At 33.8% G+C, this 12,053-nt stretch overlaps 1 protein-coding gene across 1 annotated transcript; it reads left to right on the top strand.

Annotated features, from left to right (window-relative positions):
• The first annotated feature begins 919 nt into the window (after positions 1-919).
• On the top strand, positions 920-4,082 carry LOC127831609 (uncharacterized). The gene is made up of 5 exons (XM_052356588.1): positions 920-1,040; positions 1,299-1,345; positions 3,248-3,354; positions 3,620-3,744; positions 4,012-4,082. Exons 1-5 carry the CDS (start codon positions 1,022-1,024, stop codon positions 4,080-4,082), a joined length of 369 nt encoding a protein of 122 aa, XP_052212548.1. The 5' UTR covers positions 920-1,021.
• The last annotated feature ends 7,971 nt before the right edge of the window (positions 4,083-12,053 follow it).

Here is a 12,053-nt window from a genome sequence, read left to right as displayed (position 1 = left end):
CTGATTGGTCAATCTGGGTCATGTGACAAAAATGTCAACTGATTGGTCAGTTTGAGGCTTGGATATAAGCGGTGTATAAGCCGCATATAAGCGAAATAAAAAGGTTGATAGTTTTGGCTTTGTTCTAAGGGAGTTATATGCAGTTTATAAACCGCATATAAGCCGCTTATATGAAACATTTCTAGACTACATCTCGCTTATAACTGCCTTAGACTTATAGGCGGGAGTAAGTTATTTTGGTAAGGGTTGGCAAAATTAATAGATATTGTGCGAATCTATTTAAATAAGCCATATATATTCAACAATTATGTTTATATTGCATCATGCGCATGTATAAATAGTATATCGTATAAGTACATGTATTTATATTCACTTTTGTCTCCTTTCCAGATAGACCCACGAAAAATGTATATTACATAGTTTTATATTGGTTTTATATCATTTTTCAATAAGGGAGTTTGCATAAGCTTGCGCTTCAGCATCGCTTTCCGTAATGACATTGATGTCAGTCTTCACGTGCGCATAAAGTCTTTTGGACAACGTACATCAAGAAAAGTAATATTACAGATCGAATCGCGACGATACAGAAGGTTCGTATCGTCTAAATTAAGTAAAAGCTTTAACCAAATTTCTGATCAATGAACGTTTTAATACATAAACTCATAATTTAGCAGGTATTTACCGGATGTATAAGAAGTATTCATAAGGAAGTTAAAACTCGCAGTGATGTTTTCTGTTTCGTGCAGAGAAGAACATATGTGAGTTGAAGATGACCCTTTGTAGATAGAATCTGTTTTTGAGATTGTTTCCTAAATAAAAGGAAGGTAATATTAAACAATATTGGCAGGTGTGCGACGTATCTGATTGTGCTTTGTTTCTAAACTCGCGACATATGTTGGTATCCATCCGCGTTATATATCTAAGGACAGTGAGCACCTTTGCTAATCACAACTTGCGTTGCTTAACAAGTTTTTAGAGAATTTGTGGTTTTATCAATTTCATAGGATCAAGAGAGTGTAAAATGCTTAAGGCAAACTATGGTAGGCATTTGAAATGAATAGTATTCTACGTGTATGGATTAATTTGAATAATGGTGTTTGGTTTTAATCAAATTGAATGTTTGCTTATTAATAGTAAGTACACATTTATTTTGTTTCACAGTTTACCTAATGGATACTCACTTGAAAGTAGCATTACATGTTGACAAATCTGATATTTTAGATAAGTTTATGCATCAAAAGCTTAGTTTATAACTGTTCTATTATTTATGTCTCTGTTTAAATGTTACTCTTTTTCAGGTGTCGTGTTTTTTCTGACTGTTTTAGTCCCACTGGCACTTACTCAGGTAACTACATATTAGTTGATTGGTACACCAAATGCAGCTTTGCATTTATTGGATGCTTTGTTTCTCCAATATTCCCATACTGAATAAATGAGTCAGAATAATATACGTTGAATTCTGCAGAGGTGTTTTTTGTCATAAAATCAACTTCAAATGTTTCCGTTGACAAAAAAAAAAACAGTGTGATATCTGGAAATTTAAACAAATATGTAAGTATGATTTAATAATGGTTTAAACAACGTTAATGGACAATACAATACTGCGAGAAATATGCAATTGACATATTTCTTCATTGACGTAATAAGTTGAATTCTTTCGGAAAGGTTAGGGACGTACTCATTATTTACTCTTCTTTTGGATTTAATTATATGCGGTCTAATAACACATAAATCAATGAGGTTAATTGTCTTTCTTCGTTAAAGTAAAGAGTCATCGATTCTTACAAGAGTGAAAACGTGATGGAAATGATTCTTGAGTATTTGCATTATTAAAATTAATGACAACATTTTCGTTGTAATCTTATTTAGAAACGATCGAATCAAGACGTTGAGGATATCCATTACAAAATTACGTTTTCAGCGCATAATCTAAAAATTCGTTTTGGTAGATAATAAAAACTCGGCTTTACTTATAATTGATATGTACAAATGTTGTTAAATTTATAGAAAACTACATTAAACAATATTGCAAAGTCCACTCTCACATAATAAGGCTTACTCAGTTCCTAAATACACACAAGTCATTTAAGTTAAGCAAGTACATATTTGAGGCACCCACTTTCGCAAATCGAAATGATGAATACAATCGTGATATTATGTTAAATGCATTACTGTATTTATGTATTATTTTGGGGTGGTTGTTGAATACATGAAACTGTGATTGTTATTAGTGGTATCAACACATTTATGTTTGTATAAGATTGATACAATTTAGCTTTTTTTTAAATAATATGTTACTTAGATTTAAATTGCAGTTTAATGTGTACTTCAAAAGTGTAATAATTGTTGTATTTTGTATACTTGTATTTCTTAAAACGATTGATGAAAACAGTACCATGTGTAAATGCATATACTATTAAAATATGCGATTACAAATTATGTGACACTACCTTACTATAATAATTTGTAAAATGCATCTTTAAGGGGAATTGCCATAATTGGACTTTTAATAATACAATCTTAGAAAATCACATAAGAGTAATATAATGATGATATATGTAAATCAATATGTTTAATAATAATGGAAAGTGTAAAGCCATTGTTTAATACAATTATGGTAATGCCTCTTTAGGAATTTTAAACATTAATTTGATTCCATGGCTACGAAACATTGTTTTTCGGACCATGTGGCGGCGATAAACCCATATATTCGCTTGTCATTTACGATTGGCGAGGGCTCGACGCATAGTAGTTTGTTTCTGTCATACAACAGGCGGCATATAAGTGAAGTGTAGAGTAACGTTATTAGTCATTTAAATGTTCGTTAGGTTTGTTGCACCTAAACATCGTAAAATGCAATAATTGTAATGACCAAATTACATTGTACACCATATCACTTTGTTTTAGCCAAAGCTATGCAAACGCTCATATGATAAAATTCACTAAGTGTTCAATCATTTCTTAATACATGCAAAACCCAACTAATATATTTTCAATTCCTCTATACTAGTTAGGTTGGGTATACTTTATATGTCTGTTCAGTTGAAAGTACAGTAATCAAATTTATCATACGATTGAGAGTAAGTGTTTGATAAATGTTTGTATTTTTGTTATTAAACTCAGCCCCAACATATGCTGAGGAATTCGATTGAACGCTTGCATTCAATGTTGTAATTTTCACTTATTATAAGTGTAAAACTTATATCATGTATATCTATTATACTTAATACAATTGTATTAATTTCAGAACTGTGACTTTGACGCGGTCCATGCGAAATTAAATCGATGCAGCAAAGTTGAACTCGCAATTTCACCGTCAACGGCAGAAGCTTATTTAAACGAACGGTGTCAGGAGTATGTGATACATTAATATAACTCGAAAACCTCAACATGAAGCTAGTTAACTTTATAAGCATACATTGTTTAATATTACACACACAAACACGCACACACACGCACGCACACGCACACACACGCACACACACACACACGCACGAACACATTTAGATAAAAATCACATAAAATTACCAAAGAATGAGATTAAAAAAGGCATATTAAGAATTTTTTACCTTTATTGTTAATGATTTATTATACTGGTATATAAGAAATTTTCTTGCAGCGTCGAGTGTTCCATCCGTTGTGTGAGGGATGCTGTTGGAAACTGCCACAAATCTGACGCCTTTTTTAATTTTGACCCTGCTACGATCAAGGTTGCATTTAGAATGGAATGCAACAATTCAAAAGGTTTTCCTTTTTTCGCCGTTAATTTAGAAGATTTAGAAGATAGTGTACCGCACAAAATCATCAAATGGTGTAGGAATAATATGAAAGTCCGAAAACAGGAGAGCAATTTTGGTAACCATTCCGAAAACTTTTATTTAAGGCAATCACACTGCATATTAAACATGACGTCAGCTGTTTATCAAATTTATTTTTACAATCTCATAACCAAATCAGCGCTCAGCATGTTGCTTCCCACTTGTTACTACTGAATGTCCGCCATTTTCCTAGATTATGTACTTGTCTACAATATAGATAACAGTACATCCAATGCCTATAAGGTTCCACTATCTATAGACTAACTTTGAATAAATATGTCTTGCTTATCCTTTATTTTAGCTTGTGAAAGCTTATTATCAATTAAAATAGGAATATGTGCCTTTTCATAAATGCCATACATACGATGTGTGAGTTTACCCGCAGAAGACTTTGTTTTGGCAGTAAAACCATATTGAATCCTATAAACTATCAATAAAACAATTTTAAAACCATTTGTTATTTTTCAGTTTTGGCGAATGTTTTTAAGGACTGTTGGAATCAAATGTACATTGACAACACCTGCTTATCACAACTACGGGATCCATGGCTGTCGGCACTTCAACGCCTTGAAACAGGCGACTATGCGACCTACAAGTCGGCATCTTGCAGGTTTTGTCAATCACGGAACTATAACATTCATTTCTTTGAAATCAACTCGTTACTTTATTTGACTACAAGTACGATTGTGGATCACGTCGCTGACATGGTATTAAAGAACGTGTGTCAATCGGATATTTTCATTAAAAAATGTTGCTAGACAATAATTCCATAGGCCTTAGTGTGAATTCAGTTTCGGTATTCAAGTTAGAAAAAACGGATAAATTTGATGAGTGTCATTAATGTCCGAAAAGTTCCGATCGATATCGGGGGAAAACGTTAAGTTTTTGAAACGGTTTACAAAATTGTTATGTAGTGTATACGTCATAAGATGTATTTATGGATGTATCTGCAGTAAATGAGTTTTGTTTATTTTATTTTTTTAATTTTCAAATCAAATCGTTGTTTTGAATTTTTATTATTTTATCATTATATGCAAAAGTATATATCAATTTTTCAATGAATTATGCTGTACTAAGAATTCTCTCTGCATTAATAAGGTATGATTAACTATTAGCACAAATTTTAGTATGTTTCAATATTGGCAAGCATTCAAATGTCATTGTTTGAACTTTTATTCCGAGAAAAAAATCTTTGAATAAAAAAAAACACCATGTTTTATGGTGGTTGATTTTTGCCATACCTTTCTAGCATGTTGTTGCGTTTGACGAAGGTCGCAAACATGCTAATATGAAAAAAACAGACTCATTTCTCATCGAGAATAAAAACTTACAAGCACCGATAGGACAATTATGCCCTTTCTGTCATTATTGCTGGAATATTTGTCGTTCTGTCCATAATTGTTGTTCTGCGTGTTGTTGTGTTGACGATCTTAGGCGCCAACGCGCCAATTCGAACGAACATAAAAAAAACAAGCCTTTGCCGACACACGTTCAATGCGTGACAGCGTACAAAATTACACAATCAACTCATGAGATGCATTTAATCGATACAAAACATTTTATGTTCCTAACTATTTTAAGAAGTCCTGATTTGCTATTTGAACACATGTTTATGTCACGAGAATTTTTTTCTTAACATAAATTATATATATTTAAAATCATATGTAGATCTGAAAATATCATTATTTACTGTAGGTCCATTAATTGACTGATTAATACGGCCCAAATAATATATGATATTTAAACTTTTGTATATTTTTCGCATGTTTTAGCGCTTTCGCTACCTATACAGCGTGTCTTGAAAGAAGCCCTATTCGGCCGTCGGGGAAGTGTACGTCTGAACTGGCGTCATTCGCCACTGATGCCCTCATTGTTTCGTACAGCTACTCTACATGCGGCAAACCATCGAAACACCAATTCTTTACTAAGTATGATGGTGACGTCACATGTGGTGCGAGTCCATTGGTCATTGCGATTGCATACGGCGTTTTCACTTCACCTTTGCTGTTTTATATGCTATTTTATTAATAAGCATAACTAGAATCAACCATGACTTTAAACGATCTTCTCAAAAGTACCTTTGGTTTACATTAATTATATGTTTTATTGCATGCTTCTGCTGTTGTACATAACTTCATAAGCCAGCTCTCATTTTCAATGTTTAGATTTGATTTCATTGAGATCGAGTTCAACACAAAACGCCTCAGCAATGTGTTTGTAGTGACATTAATTTAAATTTGGCTGTTTTACATGCCTGAAAAGTAGCTTATTAGATGCCATAATAATCAACTTGTAAATCATAATATAACTATGAAGTCGCTTCATGTGTCTGTTAAACAATTATATTTTTTTATACTTAAAAAAAAATATGCTATTGTCTCACAAACGTAGTATTTCAATTTGATGAATGCTGTGGGTTTCAAACTGTGTACAAGTACTTGTTAAACCGTACCGTTGCTTGAATGAAATTAAACGTAGAACATATGTGTCATAAAACAGAATTATATGTCAACATTAATGTCATTGTCTTTTCCATTTCTAATTACAATTTAAGAAACGTTATTCGTGTAAACATGCCGGCAAATGTGTTGTTTCATATTTCTTTCTTTCCCAGAATAAACTTTCATGCAGATGAGCTATTCTTAAATAGTTAACCTGATTCGATGATGGTACATCAAGAAGTTTGAAAAATAAAGCTTTCTTTTGATTGAACACTAAGTATGTTAACTTAAAAGATATTTCGCCATGAAACTTGTTTTTCCTTGTAGTGTAATGGTATAGTATATCCAGCAAAAATATTATATAGCTTTAAATTGATTTAAATGTAAAGAAGTGAAACTCAAGCTGCTGGAGCAGTATTGAATTCTCATTATACACAATTAGTCGGTCCTTTATTTAAGGCAAGGCAAGTGACCAATTGCCCAAACAGCACAAAACAGCACAAAACAGCACAATACAAAACAACATACATAACACATAAATGAATAAAGCTGGGGTCACCGCCTTGGAACGGTCAATGCAAAGCATTGGGGGTTTAAACCGGTTTTAGAGCGCTTAACCTCACACTTGGCCCAGCAATATTCATGAAACATTTAAGTGTAAATAAAATTTAACCTCATAGCATTGTAACTCAAATAAAACAATAATAAAAGGGAATAAAAACGCATTCAATTTAATTACCATTTAATTACTCAATGGTAGGAAAGAGACCAGAGCAACAGAGCTACAACTTTTTGAGGAACGATGAAATGAAACTACGAACAAGTGTCAACTACATTCCTTCTTTATAGAAAAAGATTTAGGAATATAGCATCATAGAGTTAATAATTCAGATCACCATCGCGAAAATACAGGAAGAAGCAACAATAATGGGTGTAAAAGTTCCATATTACATTGCTTGGTTGTTTATTTTACAGCAAAAATTAAATAAAACAAGAAACGCCTGTCAGACAGAAAATAAAATGAAAATAGAACGCTATAAATCCAATGACCTATGCATGTTGATTACAACTGTGAAAGTTGGTCGTATGACTTCTTAAGGGGTGTATACAGATATGAGTTAAAGATTATCCAGTGCGAATGCACAATAGAACCATTGTCTTGTAAAAACCTGCAGCCACAGGAAACAACTTCACGCTGATTTATGCCATGTACTTTAGACTGGCGCCCGCGGTGTTTATGATATTGATGAAATTGTACTAAAACAAACGCACAAGTTCTATATTCAGGATTCAAAATAGGCTTTATACAGGACATTTTACATACATATATGACATAACAGAATTGTTAAATATAAAAAAAAATATTTATGTAGCGAAACGCTGTATTTTACCTCAAACAAAAATGAAATAATATTATTCAATTTGGCTTACAGCGGTCACGTGCACGGGGTGTATTTTCAATAAACCATGAGTAATTACATTACATTGACTGCTATATGCCTCCCTACCGAGGGCATCAAAACCAGCTCAATATCTGAAAGAGTTGCGTAAAGCGAATTCCGGAAAACGGTTATCATAAAAAATAAGTACAATGCCCAAAACTTCGCCAAATAGCGATGGACCGGAACGAAACACATCTGTAAGTCACGTAGGTAGATCACACACCAAAAGCAGGTCAATATCTTGAAGAGATTTTTAAAAAAAGACTGGAAAATGAAGGCCGGAAGAAACAGACGGACGAACATTCTGACCGCTATATTCCACCCTACCGTGGCATCAAAACTAGGTCAATATCTGAAAGAGTTGCGTAAAAAACTGCGGATAACGGTTATTATAAAAATAAAATAATTAAGTACAAGACCCATAACTTCGCAAAAAAATCAGTGGACTAGAACGAATTTTACACTTCATCTGTAGATCATGTTGGCACACCCACAAACCAAAAATCATCTCAATATCTGTAAGCGCTGCGTATAAAATCTCCGGAAACGGTTATTATATAAAACATTTTAAAGTTCAATCTAATGCCGAGTTGTAGACGATTGTGATTGATAATCTGTGCTGATGATGGTGAAAGTTAAAATGTGTAGCATGTGATATGTGATACATTTTATTGGGAATTTACTTTAAAACTTTACAGAAAGTTTGAATTCAAAGAGGAAATACTATTATGGTTATGTGTCAGTCATTCTTTATGATTCAAATCGTAATACAAGTTTTTGATTGTCTTGATTGTCAAAGTTTGCTGTACTTCTTCCCAAAACATTATACATTTATTAAATCTAAAGCTTTTACACCAATTTTTAAAGCTTTAGACTTCAGAAATGTGCTGATTTACTTCGTATATTCCATAACTTTGTATCGCAAAATTATTGTTTTACCAATACAATTCATATTGGCAAGTGCCAAAATAAATAAAAAAAATCGTCCCCGGTTTCCGGTTGCTCCCCTCCCCTCCAGTAAAACAATTCATGCGTACGGCCCTGACCTATCAACGTAAAAACTGGCGTCTGTTCTATAAACTACAAAATTAGTCGTGTTTTTACACACTGAAATTAATATGACATTCTATGTATCATACACAAAGACCGTTTAATTGTTAAAAACTGAAGCAAAATAAAAATAAAATAACTGCATCTAACTCTGTGTAGTTATATCAAAATAACTGTTTATTTTTGTCGGTTAACTATTAACACACTTTTTACTAACTAGCATTTATTAAATAAAAGTCAAACCTCTACTGGCTCTTGTTTTACTCACCAAAGTTGCTTCATGGATTACAAAAATAATTTTCGTAGTTTTGTTTTCTTCCGTCTCGATCCTCGTTTTCCATTTCAAAACAGTTTATGAAAGCAGGCGATTCTTTGTAGATAGACAATCTTTGATCAACTAACAATGGAACGACACATTCATCAAAGAAATAATTATTTTAATGCTATGTCAATTTCCAAGAAAAAGACAAAAACCAATGCACCGAAATAACACGAAATTTAAAACTTTTTAAGTCACTGACACTGTTTTCAATACGTCGTTTGTTCAACAAGAAATCTGATTTAAAATCATCGCGTTCTTCGAGTTCATTCTACATTAAAAAAACGACAATACAAAATCACTGGGATCACGGGAAAAAATCACCGAATATACACCGTATTAACTTCATACCACAGGAGCTTCGCTCTCGTATGGCATGAATTTATTTTGGGTGTATATATACGGAATGCCGTTAGTGCCATCGTTGTTATAAACTACAATCCAGAGGGCGACAATAATGCGATAGTACGATGGCGACAATCCGATAGTACGATGGCGACAATGCGATAGTACGATGGCGACAATACGATAGTTCGATGGCGACAATGCAACAACGCGATAGTACGACGGCGACAATTCGATATTACGATGGCGACAATGTGACAACGCGATAGTACGATGGCGAAAATCAGAAAGTACGATGGCGACAATGCGATAGTCATATCGTACTGTCGCCATCGTATCATCGCATTGTCGCCATCGTACTATGGCTTTATCGTTCTGTCGTTATCGTATTATCACATTGTCGCCATCGTTCTATCGCACTGTCGCCATAGTATTGTCACACTATTGCATTGTCGTCATCGTACTCTCGCATTGTCGTATATCGCCTTCCAGTACACATGCGCACATCGTATTGTTTCCTAGATGGAGCCACTTTTAATAATACTTTACATTTTGGCATACCTTTCCTCAATGCCCATTCTATAGCTTAATAAAAATTTGTTTTCATTATACATGTAACCTCTTTCAAAGTGCATCTTTATAGGTGACCTCTATTTTGTTTCTGTAATACGAATAATGTGTGTACATGAAGGCGATAGTCGACAATGCGAAAGTACGATGGTGACAATACGACAATGCGATAGTGCGATCATACGATGACGACAGTGCGACAATACGATGGCGACAGTGTGATGGCGCCAATTCGAACATGCGACAGTACGATGACAACAATGCGAGAGTGCGACAATACAATGACGACAGTACGATGACTATCGCATTGTCGCCATCGTACTATCGCGTTGTTGCATTGTCGCCATCGTACTATCGCAGTGTGGCCATCGTACTATCGCTTTATCGCCATCGTACTATCGCACTATCGCATTTTCGCCCTCTGGATTTTAATGTGTAACCACGATGGCCTAACGGTATTCCTCATATATACCACACACCATCAGTTACTAACAGTGTGACTTAAAAAACCTTAGCCTCAACTTATGTGTAAGCATTCCTTACATCTCTGTAGTTATGTTAGGGACAGATTCCACTTTACTAATCTAAATGCTTTGTACATGCATATAATTTACTTATTGTATATGGTAAACTTAAGAGGTGCAGTATATTCATCTTTTCATCTCGGATTTCATTATTGTGTAACTTTTCGTTTTTAATATGCATTATTTAAGGTGTCTATAAATAAAATTTGCGTTTGGGAAAAAACTCATCAACTGTTTAATAACTTTCAGAAACCAGTCTGCGTCGTTTAGGCCACAACAAATTGATAACGTGTTCGGTGGATTTCCCGCACCTAAAAATCTTAAAACGAAATAAAAATATTTTTATTTTTATTTTGTGCCCGCAGCAACAATTTGTGCTCCGCACATATTCGTTCAATGATTTAGTTTAATTTAGCCTACGTATTTTACGATATAAACTGTTTTAACGCTTTCCGATATTGATTTGTTTAGGTTATATTACACTAATTCGGATTCCCATAGGGTCCCATTATAAAACTGACAACTTTCAACGCATTTTTCTTGTCTTTCCGACGCATCAATTTTTCCGAACCTGGTATCATTTTAAAGATGGATGTGTCCTTTTCCAATAATTGCATTCAAAAACATACCGTCTCGCAACTTCTAAGAAAGTAAATCGCTGTTGAATGCACCCACCGTAGAAAAACCTGTTTTGCAAGCCTAATTTCGACAAATGCCCCACACAATAGAAAAGACACCCCCAAAAGCTAATCTTTTCAGTAAGCTACCAATCCAAGGCATCAAAGTACTCCAGACATATACAGGATATTACAAATATCCACCAAAGACATGTCTCACATTGTTAAATGGCTTTTATTCAAGAAGAGAAAAGGAACTCTTTAGTAATAGGCACTACTTTCGAATGGACCATGGAGGGATACACAATGATTTAGTGTAATGTAACCTTTAAGGGAACTCAACCTTGTCCTATCTTTTTCAAACTTTCTCCACATGAGATTTGAACTATTTGTACAATGAATATGCAATTTGAGTTCATTCGGATGGGCATAAAGGCCTTAAAATAGCGATTAAAAGAGGCGACTAAATTGGCCGCAGCAGTGTCGAAATGCATGATTTTTCGTCTTAGTCACGACAGCTGATTTTTTGTCCCCAATAATTATTACGCGTAACTTTAATGGCAAAAAATGGAACCATTGCATGCGAAATTAATCAATACATCAGGAAAAGGCCCCCAATAAATGTATTAATTGTGAATCAGTACACTTTTCTTCATGAAAAATGATATTTTTTTTTTAATTTTAAGCCTTTTTTTTCAATGAAAAACTCACTTACAGCCTATAAAATCATGTTTTTTAAGAAAATTATTATTATTTGCTTTAATGACAATTAAAACATTCAAACTGCAGTTAAAGGAATGAATGGAATGATGATAAGAGGCAAAATTTGCAGCTTTCAAGCCAATGCAAGCCTACAACCCAAAATTATCACTAAAAAAGGTGCTAACTGCTTCTTCGACAGCTTACAATGCAATGTGATGTTTTTTG

This window comes from Dreissena polymorpha, chromosome 5 (genome assembly GCF_020536995.1).
Source record: "Dreissena polymorpha isolate Duluth1 chromosome 5, UMN_Dpol_1.0, whole genome shotgun sequence".
In the NCBI taxonomy this organism is placed as follows: Eukaryota; Metazoa; Mollusca; class Bivalvia; order Myida; family Dreissenidae; genus Dreissena; species Dreissena polymorpha.
This window is presented reverse-complemented; position numbering and strand designations above follow the sequence as displayed.

What these genes read in the sequence shown, in the direction of transcription:
- LOC127831609 (XM_052356588.1), top strand. An exon ending in TCCCACTGGCACTTACTCAG is followed by an intron (nt 1,346 to 3,247) that starts GTAACTACATAT and finishes TATTAATTTCAG; the next exon opens with AACTGTGACTTTGACGCGGT. An exon ending in GGAATGCAACAATTCAAAAG is followed by an intron (nt 3,745 to 4,011) that starts GTTTTCCTTTTT and finishes CCATTTTCCTAG; the next exon opens with ATTATGTACTTGTCTACAAT.